At 43.2% G+C, this 17,475-nt stretch overlaps 1 protein-coding gene across 3 annotated transcripts in view; it reads right to left on the bottom strand.

Moving 5' to 3' along the window:
- Positions 1-4,103: 4,103 nt before the first annotated feature.
- KLHL32 (kelch like family member 32) overlaps positions 4,104-17,475 on the bottom strand; it is a 69,495-nt gene continuing 56,123 nt past the window's right edge. For all 3 annotated transcript variants that reach the window (XM_081186597.1, XM_081186599.1, XM_081186598.1), the window contains 4 exons: positions 14,959-15,017; positions 10,369-10,561; positions 9,250-9,344; positions 4,104-6,678 (listed from right to left, as the gene is read on the bottom strand). In XM_081186597.1, coding sequence (XP_081042723.1) covers positions 6,517-6,678; positions 9,250-9,344; positions 10,369-10,561; positions 14,959-15,017 — 509 coding nt within the window. In that variant the 3' untranslated portion in view covers positions 4,104-6,516. The remainder of the gene's footprint in view (positions 6,679-9,249; positions 9,345-10,368; positions 10,562-14,958; positions 15,018-17,475) is intronic.

The raw sequence follows: 17,475 nt of genomic DNA, 5'->3' as shown, positions 1-17,475 counted from the left end.
CGTTTCAGAAGGTCCACTGTGCACCTATTACTTTATTATTCTCATCTGTATAAAGGGGAATGTTCCACATTGCAGTAGGGAATTCTTCACAGAACGAAGGAAGCCCCTGCATGTATGCTTTGGAGCAGAGTGGGGGGTGGGTCCTATTAGATCACCAGCTGTTACTATTTTTAAAGAATATCTTCAGAAAGTGTACTGCTAATTAACTCCTGAATCAAATCTGTTTGACCCTAGTAAGGATCTTAGTACCTGCAAATCTCAACTTGTCAATTTATAGTTATTAGTAGATGACAGTTGGGGCCTGCAAAGCATTGTAGCAGATCCGAGTAGAATCCCACCAAACTCTTTAGTGGATGACGGAATCAAATGAAGGCTCCCTTTCCGTCCATCTTGTTTCCTCACCAACGATGTCAACTTTTCCAAGGCAGTAGATTAGCGAGAAGGAATAGAATCGTAGAATTGTTGACTTGGAAGGGACCCTGAGGCTCATCTAGTTCTTCAACCTCCTGCAATGCAGAAACATGCAGCTGTCCATACAGGGATCGAACCTACAACCTTGGCCTTATCGGCACCATGCTCTAACCAACTGTGCTGGTATCCGTGGTATCTGTCACCAGCGCGGGGGGTGGGGGTGGGGCATAGATGTGTCCATTGAGGCCTTTCCTAGCATCCACAGGGCTTCTTTCCCAACTGAAATTAGGCTTGAAAGAAGCATTCTGTTGTAGCCAATGCATACCACAGCTGTTTGCAGATGAACTCATAGGCACCAAAATGGACACCTCTATAAGTAAGTGAAATGTATTGCACTCAGCCAGAATGCAGACTTCCTCTTCTTGCATTCCAGTCCACTCCTGTATATACATGTTTCATGCAAACTGCAGAACTTTGGAGAGGGCTTGGGACTTTAACTGGGAAGCCTATTGGACTTGGCCCCATTTTATTTTATTTTTCTGCAAGGGGAGAGTGCACTTGGTGGAGAACCTCACCTGACCAGTTTCCATCATCAGTAGTCAGCATGCTGATGGACAAGGTAAGAAACAGACTAATATAGTTTAAGGGTCTGCTCTAGAGTATTTGGGGACCATTTTTGTGACGAAGTTTTTCCATCTTTTTTTCCTCCGAGATGCTTCTATTCTCCATACCTGTGTTGCACTGTACATCTGGATGGTAAGTCTTATCTTTCGGTTTTGTATGATTTTCTACAGTGCTATATGTTTCAATGCTCTTTTAATCCAGGCTCCTCTTGTAAACCTGAAAGAATCTGGGTGCCTCCGTTACATTTTCACTTTAGTATAGGGAAAGAAAAAAAGTCTAGCACATGCACCACCTTCTCCTCCCCCCCGAATTGCTTAGTTTCTTAAGCATCAAATGATTGTCCATGATACTGTTAAAAGAGGGGGGTCATTGTTGCAAAATTTCATACTAATTGCCATCATTCACAATTATATGTACATCCACTTTGTAAAATTTTCCATTTTTTTATTGTTGGGAAGATGAAGATGTGTTTTAAATTACAAGAGAGCTTCATTTCAAATTAAGTGATGAAGCCTCTTCCTTGTCACAAAAGCTTCTAAGATCCAGGGGGTGTAAAAGATACCTTTTATGATAGAAGAAAGCATGGGGTTTTTTTATATATAAAAAAATCTAAATAGTATTTGGTATAGTTTTCCTGGCAAGTTATCATAGATACACTAAATGGATACATCTAAATGGACCAGTTTGTCAAGAAAATAGGTAATGCTTATTGTGCTCAGTTTCTTCATTTCTTCATTTAATTTCATGTCTGGAGACAGAAGTATTCCAAATATTAACTGAGACAGGCATGAAAATGGTTAGGAATCAGATTTGCTTTTATAAAAAAACAGTTTCAGACGCACAATCTGTTCATCAGATCAATATACTAAGAGCATTTTACGACGTTTGTATAAATTTGCTGATGGAATCTTACTTTTCTAATGCCATATACAACACCCTGGTCATCAGTGGGCAGTTTGCAAATGTTTGTTGAAGCACCTACTCCTTTGGTGTCTTATGATATTCTGGCAAGTTAGCAACCTTTGCTTCTCTCCTCCCCACTCCGCCTCTTTTATGGTAGTGAATAGGTCTGCTTCTGGCTGTCCAGAAATGCACATTGGCTTATTTCAATATGTTTTCTTTGAGAAACTGTTACTATTGTTCCCAGACCCTTCTTAGTCGGCCATTTTAGCTGAGTTCAGATGTTCAACCTAGCTCAAATTGATGTCTTCGAATAATTTATCTGCTTCTTCCTATTCAGTCCATAAATGTTGCAATTTTTCTTTCCCTCTGCTTCATAGTGTTTATCACATACTAAAAATGGGAATTCTCTAGCCAGAATAGACATTTTATTTTCCCCTTTAGTGTGAGAACCAAGTTATTTCTTTGATGGTAGAAGAGGTTCTTGTCGTATGGGTGGGCCTGCTGGGAAGGTTTCTGATCAGATCAGGACCCCTCACACCTGCTCCACAGGCCACGTTTTGGCCCAAAGTCCCGAGGTTCCCCATCTTTGCTTTATCTATAGACTTCTTAGTGAGGTGGCTACTGCTGTGCGTACATTTTATTAATACGAGCAACAGTGGGAAATGTCTTGGTCACATGGCTTGCTATTATGTTGTGGTTCACAATCATGTAAGCAATGCATAGATGATGTGACATAACATGTGCAATTCAGTTTGTGTGAGACTTGGATGATGCAGAGTCTTCAACTATGTTCATCCAGTTGTGCTCAGTTGTGCTCAGTGGGACTTGCATGCAGATTTCCCAAGTTCATTAATTTACTGGAATTAAAGTTATAGGTAGGCTCGGTAAAAACAAAAAAACTTGGTTGTTGAAATTTGCTTTATCTGACATTGCAAGCACTAGTTGCTATGTAGTGTCATAAACAGACCTGCTGAAATGCTCCCTTTCCAAATTGAAATCTAATTGGCAGTCCTCCAGATGCATTCACACTTAAGAGTTTTTTCTAATACCAAGAGAGCATTTTTTATGTCTTAATGTCTGTTGTGCAAGGCACATTGGATGCCAGAACAATGGATAATGCATACCTCTGCAACAAGCATGGTTTACAAATCTGTATAGTTGTTCCTTTCTTTCCACACCAGAAGTACCATTGAATGAATGGCAGGTGTATCTTCCTCACCATTAGAAAAGCACAAATTGGAAAGTCAAACCTTGCAAAGCATAGCAAGTTGCCACGTTTAAAGATGTGAAGCTGAACATCCTGTGCCTGAGATTGCAACACAGTAAGTGGCTCTTGCAAACCAATTATAGGCAGGTTGCTTAATATAGTGGAATATCATGAAAATGGTGAGCCGTTTCTTTCAAAACTCAAGAGGAACCAGACAGACTAGATGCATATTTGTTTTGGGAATACTGTACTGCAATTCCTACAACTTGGATCTAGCTGAACAGGCCGGTCAGAGACCCAGAAACAATTTATTGTTCAAAACATACTTTGGGAGAAATGAATTTGCATCGAGTAGATTTTCTAGAGCTGAATTTTTTAATGAACATTTGTGCTTTGGTATGCCAAATGTGAATTCATATCTCCAACTGTCACTGTAGTTAACAGATATGAATGCTTTTTAGCACTTAAGATTGATATAGTCTTAGTATCCTAGTAAGAAATATTTTAACTGATAAGAGTTTATGGTTTATGGTTAAAAATTATCTGTGGTTTATGGTTAAAAATTACTCATCCTATGCAAAATGTGCCATGACTTGATGTCACCTGTTCTCCACAGTGGAGGGATCCATTGGTAGTGGTGAGGAAGAACTTTTGCTGATTCTGTTCGTCTTCCTGTAGCCTCCAAAGCTATCTCCCTCACTATTCTAGAGGGTCTTCCAAAACCTCTTAAACAGAGCAGGAGATAGGTAACGAGTCCCCTCCACCCATTTCTAGTGCTTATCTATAAGCACTGTAGAAATTGCATCCTTGCAAGGGTGGTTTCATCAGGTCAAGTGTTTGTGTGCAACAGATTGTCTCTTGCAACACCTTTATGTGTGGTACAGGTCTTAGGAATAGTTAGCATGCACATAATAGTTTTCAAATGTAAAAACATTGTGAGGCAGAGATGATACAGTAGTCAGACAATAAAGTTTTATTGTAAACTGTACATATGCCTGTAATATAGAATGGAGGCACATTTGTATGAATGTTTTCTGGTAGTAACTTTTACCTATGCAGCTGGCAGCTTCTTGAACTTAGTTTGTGAATTCACACAGCAGACAAACAAAATGGTTCCCCTTGTAACTGTGAGTTGACCAATTTTATTTTCAAGGTTTTCAAAAATATGAAGATATTGTACACTAATAAAACTAAACTTGGAGCTGTCGGTAAGAATGGTCTGCATGGATGAAACTGAAATGTTCCATCAAATGGGTATTATACAGTAATGACTGCAGAAATGTGAAGGTGATAACCCAGTTATATCACCCCACTTGTTCAACTGACATGTCATTTGGTGCAAAAGTCAGGGAGAGAAAGGGGAGCCCATTGCGTTCACCGTCGTGACTGGCTCTCTCCCTTAGGGCCTGTGTTCTAGTTCGTTACTGTCAGGTATTCATAGTCACGATTGTTCCTTGGACAGGAAGCCAAGACTTAGGGACCCTGGCTCTGTGATAGAGCATATACTTGTAGGAAGAGGGTCCCCGGTTCAATGCCTGGTATCCCCACTTGAAAGGAACAGGTAGCACATGTCATAAAATGACAGCTGCATGAGACCATAGTAAGCTGCTGTCAGTCAAGAGCAGACAGCGGAAGTTAGATGGAGCAATAGGCTGACACAGCATAAGGCAACTCCTGCTAGACAATGGAGATGTATTGTTTCCAAACAAGGTTCTGTATAATTTTGGGAGCCATGTGTTGATATTTAGCACTCGAAAAATCCACTGGCTCCAAAGCATTCTCTGACCTGACTACCTGTTAGTTAAGACAACTGTGAGGAAGTAATGTAGACTGCAAAATAGGCTCCTCCAGTCCAAAATAAAAAAGCACAATATTTAGGTTTCCTAACAATACAATTTCCAGTGCTCCCAACTATACATAAAATGTGTGACTAATTTTATTGAAACTGCCCACTACCACAGTAAGCAAAGAATATATCCCTCCTTTCTAAGTGCAAACTCTTGTAACAGTTGCCCTTCCAAAACTGTATTGGGGGAGGGGGCAGTGCATAGCATATCTTAATGCCAACTGCTTTGCCTTGCAACATTCAAGCTGGTTGCTACTACCTTACCCCAGCAACAGGATCCTCAAGTTAATGTGAATGAAATACTGTTTCCCATGTTCTCTTACTTACACATTTTTAGTTGTTAAATCCCTCTTGCCTTTTTTGTTAACTGTAAGTGCTAAAAATTGGGAAGGCTAGTATAGAGCAGTGCAAAATTGCCCAGGGCCAGATGCTCCATCAGTTACTTTAAATTGCTCTTTAGGGCAAACTTAAAATAGGCAAAAATAAATTTCAGAATGGTCTCTAGACAAGAGTTATTCTCCTTGCAGCTTTTGCCAAATGAAGATATTGGAATAAAGCAGGATGGGGTGGGGACAGCTTTCCTAAAAGTTTCTACTAAATAGTTCTGTAGTTTCAAAAACCACTTTGGATACAAAGACATACAAACTCAAGCTTAACGAACAAACTTCACTATGTCTAAGTTGCAATTCAAGGTCTAATTCTATAGGGAACACTACAGCAAGGCATTACAACAACCTTTAATGTGCCTGTCTCACTCCTCCGTTCTACATGACACATTTGTTCTGTTGATAGCACCACCTAGCTGCCTTTTCTCCAGCATAAACATTTAATAACTACATTGCTTTTAGTCCAGCCTTTAACCCTCACCTCCATGAGGCAGTCATAAGAAACATCTGGTTCTTCAGAGGCTAACAGAGCTCCTTACACCTGCAGTTGAGAAATGTTGGAATGCACAGCAGTTACAACTTCAAGGTTTTTCTAAGATCAAGAGCAAGTACTCAGATAAGTCCTTTTCCAGCCTTTTTTTTAATGAAGTCCAAACTCATTGCCGTCGTAGCCCACAGTTTGAGAATTTCTATGTTTAAGTGAAAATTCATTTTTTGCACGTCTTTGACAGTACCTAGCGCTAGAAGCAACAACCTATGGAACTAAATCAAGGATCCCTTTTTTGCCAAATATATTAAATTGCATATGTAGTATTATGTTTCCTCATTGACGTATCACACTCTCTTTTGCAAAGCACTTTGGGAAGTCAGTAATCCTGGCAGATCCTTATAAGTGTGAAGCCAAATAAACTGCATAAAATGTTCCTAGAAATACTTAGTGAGCAAAGATGCCCAAGCCCTGCTTGAAGGTAGGAGGGTCTAGGTGCAATTCTGGCCCCCTTTCATTAGTGTTCTTTTTGGCTTCTACTGCATTTAATACAATAAAGAATTTCAGAACAATTCTTCCCCTTTTGGTTGATTCGAAGATGAAATCAGGATGGATGAAGCAGCTTCCTCTCTCGTCAGTCACGCTCCTTTTCTCACATAGTGCCTATCTTGTGATGAGGCACTTGCAAAGGCTGCAGGTTGGGGCATGTTGAGTAGGGTGCCGGAAGGAAGCAGGCAGCTATCCCATTAGAAGGAAAAGGCAAGGTGGGCCCATAGAAAACCTCTTCTTTTCCTTCCTTACTAACATCCAGCACCTAGTAAGAGCCAAAAACAAGGTGGGTAAAAGCTTAAATATTTATCATGAACCAAAGGCAGCTATATGTATTGCTGTTCCACTGATCTACCTATTCTGTATAATCAAAGTTATGTGCCAGCCATCCCTAAAAACAAAAGAAAATACCGTATTTTTCGCACTATCGGACGCACTTTTTCCCCTCCAAAAATGAAGGGGAAATGTGTGTGCGTCCTATGGTGCGAATGCAGGCTTTCGCTGAAGCCTGGAGAGCGAGAGGGGTCGTGCGCACCGACCCCTCTCGCTCTCCAGGCTTCAGGAGAGCCCCACCGCCAGCCCCACAAGCTCGGGGGACAGCGGGAGAGGCGCAGTGCGCCCTTCCCGCTGTCCCCCGACTTGGTTAGAAGGCTGGCGGGGGGGGAGCCTGCTCCTCCCCCTCGCCAGCCCCGCAAACTCGGGAGACAGCGGGAGAGGCGCAGCGCGCCATTCCCGCTGTCCCCCGACTTGGCTAGAAGGCTGGCGGGGGGAGAAGCCTGCTCCTCCCCGTCGCCAGCCCCGCAAACTCGGGAGACAGCGGGAGAGGCGCAGCGCGCCTTTGCCGCTGTCCCCCGACTTGTCTAGAAGGCTGGCGGGGGGAGAAGCCTGCTCCTCCCCGTCGCCAGCCCCGCAAACTCGGGAGACAGCGGGAGAGGCGCAGCGCGCCTTTGCCGCTGTCCCCCGACTTGTCTAGAAGGCTGGCGGGGGGAGAAGCCTGCTCCTCCCCGTCGCCAGCCCCGCAAACTCGGGAGACAGCGGGAGAGGCGCAGCGCGCCTTTGCCGCTGTCCCCCGACTTGTCTAGAAGGCTGGCGGGGGGAGAAGCCTGCTCCTCCCCATCGCCAGCCCCGCAAACTCGGGAGACAGCGGCAGGGGCGCAGCGCGCCTTTGCCGCTGTCCCCTGACTTGTCTAGAAGGCTGGCGGGGGGAGAAGCCTCCTCCTCCCCGTCGCCAGCCCCGCAAACTCGGGGGACAGCGGCAGGGGCGCAGCGCGCCTTTGCCGCTGTCCCCCGACTTGGCTAGAAGGCTGGGGGGGGGGGAGCCTGGTTTTGCGGGAGGCGGGGGAATCCCCCCGCCTCCCAGGAAAGCCAGGAGAAGCCGTGCAGCCCTTTTAAAAGGCGTGTAGCTTCTGCCGGTTTTGCGGGAGGCGGGGGAATCCCCCCGCCTCCCAGGAAAGCCAGGAGAAGCCGTGCAGCCCTTTTAAAAGGCGCGTGGCTTCTGCCGGTTTTGCGGGAGGTGGGGGAATCCCCCCGCCTCCCAGGAAAGCCAGGAAAGCCCTGTGCAGTCCCTCCGCCAAGGAGAGGCTGCACGGGGCTAAAGGGGAAGCCAAAACAGCGAGCGGGATCCATCCCGCTCGCTGCCTTGGCTTGATCCATAGCTGCACGCAACCCCTCCGGCAGGGAGAGGTTGTGTGCAGCCTGTACGCTGCTCTTTGGGGCTGCGGGGGGGAAAAAGATTTTTTTTCTTGAATTCCCCCCCTAAAAACTGGGTGCGCCCTATGGTCCGGTGCGCCCTATGGTGCGAAAAATACGGTACCCAGAATTTGAGCACTGCACCTGTTGCAAACAAGTTGACCCCAGCATGCCTGAACTGTTGCCATGCTCTATGGCACAGAGCTGGTCTACACATTCAGCAGAGTGACGTCCTCAGACTACAAGTGAGGACTAAGAGTTTCACTTTTTGATGCTCTCAAATTTAAAATGATTTGCAGTAAGAAAAATGACCACAGTAAGCAAGTCAAAAGCTGTGATCTAACTATGTAGGCGCCAGGCTCAATAACAGCAACAGGTCTTACATGTATTGTAGCAAACACTTGTACAACACCCCACTTCATATTAAATGCTGATCTCCAATACTTGCATACTACAGTACATAGAAGAATGGCAATTAAATATTTGCATCCTTTTTTTCTTATTTCCATATATTTTAGTTATTACAAATGGCTTCCTTTCATGTATGTAGTAGAAAAGATTGTGTCTAAATGCTTCCTCTCAAAATCAATGAAAACTTTTAAAAAATGATCAGTGTAAAGCACATTTCTTGTTAGAGACACAGCTTTGAGGATTTGTTTTAAGGAAAGATCAATACTTGGCACACTCTAAAGGCATGCAATTTTTGTAAATCGCCTAAACATACATTCTTAAAACAATGTGAATTGATGTTAAAGACCAGGATTCCTACCAAAGTTTTCATTGGGAATCAGCACACATGCACATGTCAACTCTGTTGGTGCCGTACTATTTCTGCTTAAGCATACTTATTAAAAGCAAGAGTTAAATGGTAGCAGTGGAAAATAAATGTATGTGGCTGTACTACTATGAAGACTGCTGAACAAGCAAGCACTTTTTACCTTTACCCCGATGAGCTTTTTAAAAGTAAGTGTTGTTGCCAACTTATGATCCTAGCAGTTTAAACAAGTTGCTTTTCCTCTTTTCTTAGGAGTTTAAATCAATTGCATAGGTCTGTTTCACCAAAAAGATATCCCAGTGTGAACAATTCTGGAAAAGGTAACCTTGCAATACCACTGGGAGAGACTCGAAAGGAGACTAAACCACTGACCTGGATACATGCGGAGGGTTCATTTGTCCAAAACGAGTAGCCACCAACTAAGTATATTCTGCCATTGTGAACAGCAACTCCCGATTCATTTTGGCCTGAAGCAGAAAAACAAAACCTTATGTGTTTGTTAATCATTCACATATATATTATAAAACTACTTCTATCCTGTGGGATGCTGCACATCGATTCAGCTAGCCAGCTGTTTACATGGAAACGTTGCTATAATCTCTCTTAAAACAGAGTCAACAGACAAGCTTATTGGTACATTTCCAATGTTTTTGAAGAATCTAAAATAGTACAACATACCCATGCAAGTTGTAAGTTCTACTTATTGTAAATTTCTCCTGCTGCTGCTGCACACATTTGCCCAAGCATTTCTATTTAAGTATATTTTAAAAACATGTACAGCACTCTTCAGTGTTTCTATTCCCACCGTGCACCAAATAATTGCTATTTTGAGGGGAATGGGTTATCTCACAATCAACAGCCGATGTACAAGTTGTGTTTTTGAACTGGTATACACCACAGTCAGATACAAGTGGTCTTTACTGGTTGTGATAGCACTGGTCACTTTTAGAGCAGGATAAAGGGCACCTGAACTTGTTTTAACAACTCCCCATCTTCTGTCTTTGCAGTTGATTAGCAATAATAAGCCACCTATGAGCAAAAGACAACAGTAGCAGGTACTGGTCATAGGATAGAAGGAGAAAGACTGGAGTAGAGCAGGCCGGCAACAACCTTTGCAGCCCCACCCAATAAAAAGAAGAGCTTCTAAATAGGTTGCCCTACATGACGGGGCTGGCCTGACAAGTCAAAAGTGGTGCATGTCTGGGATGAGGAGAAGTAGTGTTTTCAGCACTCCGCACATTTAATTATATGAAGTAGGGAAAGTAATCCAGATATTTCCTCTTGTATCACAGAGTATCCAGCACTGGGCTCCTGTTGGTCTATTGCTTTGATGCCAGAACTTGCATGAAGCTGATTGTGTTTTGCTTCCCTTGCAAATCAGCAAAATCCAAAGCTCAAACAGTGCAAACTAACTGAATTTAAAAGTGAGGGAGGAGGGAAGAATTTGACTTGAAACTTTGCTCTACTAAAATATACAAACAAAATACTTGCCTGTCAGCAGACTGAAGTTGCAGCGTGTCCACTGGTCAGTGTCTATATTGTAGGAATCTATGTGGCGGACAAGAATCCTGTCATTGTTATAATCCAGGTCATTGCCTCCTAAAACGTACAGCTTCCTTTGCACAGCTGCCATTGAATGGTAGACTCTTCTCTGCAACATGGGGCTGCGGCTAAGCCATTTATTCTGTAAATATAAACATAAGAGAACTGGTTCACATTAATTTCTATAGGGGAAAAAAATATTCTTTCTTACTAGGTTCAATGTGGCTTGCAATAAATGTTACCCATATAGCCACATCAAAATAATGTTTGAAAATTAAGTAGTAACTTAAGTTTTCATAGCCTAAGCTATTAAAATTAACCAAATGAATGAAAATTTAACCAAACATTTTCCCAGGCAGAAAAGTCTTGCTTGGTGCCCTTTTATTTCTTAATGTGTATCTGGTTAGGTAAACAATAGTGATATTTTTAATTGGTAAAAGAAGAGGTGAAACAAATTTATTATTAGAAGAATGGAGAGTAGTGTGCATGAAACAGTGGAAATCGTAAAACAATTGCACCATGTAGCCCCCATAATGTATAGCTATCCGTTATATTGTGTATTATTTGGCTAGGAGGAATTAATATTTGCATTAGCAGTCCAGTCCCTTGACACAGAACTATAGACACCATCTGCTTTGCAAAGCCTGCCTGCATCCCCTGATTATATCTTAGCTTCCTCCACAGCAGTGACTGCCAGGTAAGCTGCTAAGCACTGCAAAGGCAAGGAAACAGAGGGGCCTGGTGGGGTCATTCCTAATAAGCCAGTGTGTGAATACTAATCAGCAGTGGAGAAGCAGAGGTCACCCCAGCCTGCCTGTTGGCAGGTAGCTATGTGCTCAGTGGCAGATGGTAGGCATTATCAGCACTCCACAAAGGCCTAGCGCAGAAACAGGCACTAGCACCGAATTATAGAGGTATTGAGATTCTGTGCAAGGCGCAAGCAGATGTGAGGTTCTTCCAGTGCCCACAGTATACAATATGCCAGCAGAATTTTTAAAAAGAGCGTGTGTGTAAAAACATGAAGCCGACCTCATTGTAAGAATGCTAACACACACTTTCTACCTATTAACTGTTTGTGTTTGGGGGCTCTGGCCTAAAAGGAACCCAAGTATGCAGAGGGCCAGAAAGTGGGAAGAAACAGCTTCTGAGCCCCCAAAGGCAACAAATTATAATACACATAAAAAACGGGAGCATTAGAAAATGTAAATAAATAGGCAGGATGTTATTTTGTTCATCGTGAGGCTGAAACTGCTGTTGACAAACATTTGCATGCAAAACAAATCCTAGGCTTCATACAGAGAGAAGTCAACTGGGCTAGGTTTTGGTGCAAGAAATGCAGGTACTTCTAAGGGGTTTAAGGTGGCTCAATGCACTGCTAAAATCAAGCCCCTTTTCTGTAATCACAAATCACTATTTTACCAGCAAATGGGACTAAAGAATGCATGAAATCTGTCTAAAGCTGGAAGTAGAAATTATACAAAGCAGATGGCTTCTGGTGGTGAATAAGGCAGCTTCCTGGGTCTGTTCTCAACATCTTCTCTCAACTTTTAGTGCAGAACTTTCCAAACTTTTCATGTCGGTGACACCTTTTAGACATGCATCATTTTGCAACACAGTAATTCAGTTTTACTAGCAAAAACCAGAGGTTAAACTAACCCCTTTCCAGCCCCGGGAGGAGCGCAGGGAGTGTTCACACAACACAACTACACACTGCAGTCGACACACTAACATGTCACGAGACACAGTTTGGCTCTGGTTTAGTGGAACTTGCGCCACATTGTGTTTCTCCGCCAACACCAACGATGTGAAATGGAAGTGCACAAATGTCATATTATAAGGCACATTGCACCAAATATTACTTATTTTCAGCAAACATTTACTACATTTGCACCCAGCCTTTCTTCAAGGTAGTGTAGGTCATTCTTTCCTTTCCACTCTATTTTGTCCTGTCAGCCATGTTTGAGGTAGGCAAGGCTGAGATAAAGTGACTAGTCCAAGGTCATCCAGTGAGCATGTGGCTGAATGGGCTTTTGAACCCAGGTCTCTGAAGCCCTGCATTTCCACCCATTCTTCCCTAACCTGGTGTTCCCAGCTGCTGGACTACAGGGAGGCTGGTAGCAGATGGGAGTTCAAGATTTCCGAACACTGTTCCAACCATGACAAGGAGAAGAACAAGATACAGAACTGCCTTTACCTGTTATGTGTTGTTAGGTTCTTTTAACTGGTTTTTATTTCATTAGGAGAAGAATATTAACTGAATGATTAAGAATCTGGTCTAAAGGTTCCTCAGAAAGTTGCACTAATATACACTTGACTGCATTCCAAAACATAGCTAAGTCTACATAACCCCACTGATCTCAATGGGCATCAGAACACTTAAGTCTGAGTTGGACTGTGGCTTTTGTGTTTTAAGAATTACAGCCTTCCTAAAATGTGTTTGGGGCAGTTGAGATAGACAAATAGTGTGATCTGGCTTATAATGCAGATTCCTATGACAGATAATACACTGACTTTTAAAACTTCTGCTTGGATGGGTTGTTTCTTAAGTATGTTTACTTATTTATAGGTATCTCAAGTGCCACCACATATGCATAGATCATAATGTTAATAGCTACCTTTCTAGATCAGATCCAAGGCCCATCAGTAACCTGCAAGATACCTCTGAAAGCATGAAGCTGACAACTATTTACGTTACTTGTTCCTAGCATCTGACATTCCACTAGAACCTGCCTCTGAAAATGAAGTGATAGGTGTGTATGCATACAGAGAACCGTTAGAATCATAGAATCATAGAATCATAGAGTTGGAAGAGACCACAAGGGCCATCGAGTCCAACCCCCTGCCAAGCAGGAAACACCATCAGAGCACTCCTGACATATGGTTGTCAAGCCTCTGCTTAAAGACCTCCAAAGTAGGAGACTCCACCACACTCCTTGGCAGCAAATTCCACTGTCGAACAGCTCTTACTGTCAGGAAGTTCTTCCTAATGTTTAGGTGGAATCTTCTTTCTTGTAGTTTGGATCCATTGCTCCGTGTCCGCTTCTCTGGAGCAGCAGAAAACAACCTTTCTCCCTCCTCTATGTGACATCCTTTTATATATTTGAACATGGCTATCATATCACCCCTTAACCTCCTCTTCTCCAGGCTAAACATGCCCAGCTCCCTTAGCCGTTCCTCATAAGGCATCGTTTCCAGGCCTTTGACCATTTTGGTTGCCCTCCTCTGGACACGTTCCAGTTTGTCAGTGTCCTTCTTGAATTGTGGTGCCCAGAACTGGACACAGTACTCCAGGTGAGGTCTGACCAGAGCAGAATACAGTGGCATTATTACTTCCCTTGATCTAGATGCTATACTCCTATTGATGAGGCCCAGAATTGCATTGGCTTTTTTAGCTGCCGCGTCACACTGTTGGCTCATGTCAAGTTTGTGGTCAACCAAGACTCCTAGATCCTTTTCACATGTACTGCTCTCAAGCCAGGTGTCACCCATCTTGTATTTGTGCCTCTCATTTTTTTTGCCCAAGTGCAATACTTTACATTTCTCCCTGTTAAAATTCATCTTGTTTGTTTTGGCCCAGTTTTCTAATCTGTCAAGGTCATTTTGAAGTGTGTTCCTGTCCTCTGGGGTGTTAGCCACCCCTCCCAGTTTGGTGTCATCTGCAAATTTGATCAGGATGCCCTTGAGTCCATCATCCAAGTCGTTGATAAAGATGTTGAATAAGACCGGGCCCAAGACAGAACCCTGTGGCACCCCACTAGTCACTCTTCTCCAGGAAGAAGAGGAACCATTGATGAGCACCCTTTGGGTTCGGTCAGTCAGCCAGTTACAAATCCACTGAGTGGTAGCAGAGTCAAGACCGCATTTTACCAGCTTCTTTAGTTTCACCAGCTTTCAGCCTGTTAACATTATTTGTGGCACTTAAAAAAAATGATTAATAGTTCTAAGTGCAAGAGGCCCAGGGGTTGACTTGGCTCACTTAAATAACTACAGGCTTCTCAGCTGGGAAATCCCAATGAGCTGGGCTGGGAAAGATGCTAATATCAGCAGGAGTCTTTACATTTCCAACTATTAACTTATACAAATAGATACCAAGGTCATGATATTTACCTCACAATAAGGATGCCGCACTAACCGATGGCAGGATCATAGGGATCAAGGATACCCATCTCTCATCAGTGCTAAGGCAGACTGGAATACAGGTTTTGCATAAACTTCCTGTATCTTCCTTCACCATGAGCTTCAGCGCTCAAGTAACATACATTGCAGGGACCGAGGCGGCTGGATGGTGGATATTAAGACACATATGGGTCACCTATTTCCAGACTGTCCTGGTGAGCTGCTTCCTTGCATACTAAAGAGCAAGGGAAAACAGGGCTCTCTTAAGGCCTGCCAGGATCTGCCAATGCGCAGGAGCTGCGCTTTTATATCATCTAAGCTATTGTTGTTTGGAATGAGATGCTTTACTCATTTGATAGTGCATTTACTCACATACTTTGCATTCTTTGTGTTTAAATAAATACTTGTAATATATAAACTTACTTGTGAAGGATCATACACCATTAGCCTGTTCTGATATTGTGCAGTATTTGTTACTCCTCCTGTAACAGATGTTTACAGTGTTACACGAACATTAAACACAGTTGGGAGTGCATTAAAGCAAATTATCTACCATTAGGAAGCATACTGCAATTTTTTCCATGCTACATGCAAAAAAGAATTTGTCAAGTTTCACTTTCCAACATCCTTATTTCTCCAGTGGCAAGTTAACAATATGCCCATGTTGGTTCATGTGCCACAAACCACAACTAGGCAAAATAAGTCGCACCCTTTGAATACTAAAGGGTACCTGAAGGTCACCATTCTGTTTCTTCTGCTAAGAGAGGTCCTCTGAACAAACACAGTTAAAGTAAGGACAGCAATAATATGTTGCATGATGACACAAATATATGCAAGACATCTGGAAGAATAGGGCTGTCCTAAGATTCAATTCAAGGTATATTATATTAGGGTGGGGCGACCCTGTACGGTACCATAACCTTGGAGAAGTGTCAGGATAAAAATACATCTAATCATAATATATGCTAAAAACAATGTCATCTGTAGCCACCTATTCTGCTGACTGAACTTCTGTGATGTTGCAGAATGCTGGTGAACATTAGAGGGAGAAATTGCACAATGTCTGCTGGTATAAGGTAATTTCTCATTGTCTCCATGTAAATTAATTTTAGGAAGGGCACAGCTTTTTCTCCATCCCCACTGTCTGTCACAAACATGTACTGAGGCAAATCAGGTGTAGCCTATTTGGTACACTTCCGTGTCACCATTTGCAAGCCCATGCGCATTGTGTCTCGAGAGCTAGGAAGAGGTAGTAACTTATGAACAAAAAAAGAACATGACAAGATCTTGGAATTTAACTGGCCACTACAGATGACAGAAGGCTTTGGCATAGCCGCTGGGTATGTATCCTGAATCATTCAGCCCAACTACTCGATTATTATCCACAAGGGTCGGTCCTAGGTTAAGGATGACCCCTCCTAGGCCACCAGATGGAAGTCCTAATGGTCCATCTTCCGTCTGGACCTTTGGCCAGAATCTTCAACCCAGACCCCTTTACCAGGGTATCCTGAGATTTTGACATAGCCAAAGGGAGGGTTCCTCTTATCCTTCAAGTTAGACTGAGGATCCAACCCAATGCCTTCCCCCCCCCCACCAAAGTTGTGGCAGTTGCTTTGAAGAAGTCAAAAACCCAAAGGGGCCCAATTTGTCTACAGGCAAATTTCTCCCTGGTCCCGAATATGGTGACTGATTGAACTCCACAACAAGGTTGTGCCTACATACGCAGAGCCAAACTTACAGGGAGGCATGGATTGCCAACTGTGCTCTGGCTCTAAGTGCAGCCAGCTTAAATTCAGTGGCGGTGGACCAGAGTGAATACTACGTTCAGCTGGTCGGCTGCTTAAGACCTACCCTCTCCCCCCACAAAGGCCATGATTGGCCCATTTGAAGCTAAGATTTTGGCAGCATACCCCTCGCGCCCTCACCAGCTCCTGCAGCTGCACTAGGCTGCAGCTGCCGCTTCCCTAAAGAGGTAAATAGTCTCTTCCTATGGATCCCATTACTTGAAAAAACTACACTTAAATTGCAAAGTTGGAATTTCAAGTAACAGCTATGAGGATGAAAGAGTGAAATGAAAGTGTGCTGAAAGGGAGGGACGAGGAGTGTGACTTAAAAGTTGGGAAAGGAGGAGCTTTGTACTTTTTACAGAAATGCAAGGAAATCTAGAAATCTGCTTCGTGGCAACCTCAAAGCTCAATCAGATCAGAATGATTAGATGAGAAATTGTGATCGCATTTCTTTTCTCTCTTTTTTTAAGGTAAGTAGAGGGGTGACCAGTAGTGGGACCATAGCACACAGGAAGTAGTGTGGGAAGGGGGACATGACTCTTTCTGCCTGTGTAACTGTTCCCAGTAAGACTATCCGTGCTGTTCATTCCAGGAGTGAAGAGGCCTTTTTATGCATGATGGGTTGGGTTGGGTTATGGGGCCGGAGAGACAGGAAAGAGTGTGGAAACAGAAAAGCAGAAGGGTGGGCAGGCTGACAGAAAGGTACAAGGTATTTTCATTTCAAAATGATGGGTAACTAAAATCTAGCTCCTCTCTCAACCCAGCCAATGATCTGTACTAAAATACCTGCTATATAAGCTTGTCCACAGGACAAGAATCATGCAAATTCAAAGGATACTTTCGCCATAGGCGTTTGTCCGGCTGGGTCTTAACACTGGCATGGAAGCATAAAACGTGCATTTCTTGGTACCGGGGATGTTTCCCTTCTGCATGTTTAATTTTTCTCACGTGCACACACATGCCTACACCTTAAAGCCATTACGTTCCCTTTGCCTTCTTTCTGCCCCCCCCCCTTTTAAAAAAAAGATTCATTTGCCAAAATGAGATGCTATGGATTTACATACAGATTTGACGACAGAAAAATAGACCTGGAATTAATAGCACAGCCTCTATATGTTTTAATCCTCCCTTCCCCCCTCAGATCAAATACCCT

The sequence above is a fragment of the Podarcis bocagei genome, assembly GCF_964188305.1.
Source record: "Podarcis bocagei genome assembly, chromosome: 3".
Taxonomy (NCBI): domain Eukaryota; kingdom Metazoa; phylum Chordata; class Lepidosauria; order Squamata; family Lacertidae; genus Podarcis; species Podarcis bocagei.
This window is presented reverse-complemented; position numbering and strand designations above follow the sequence as displayed.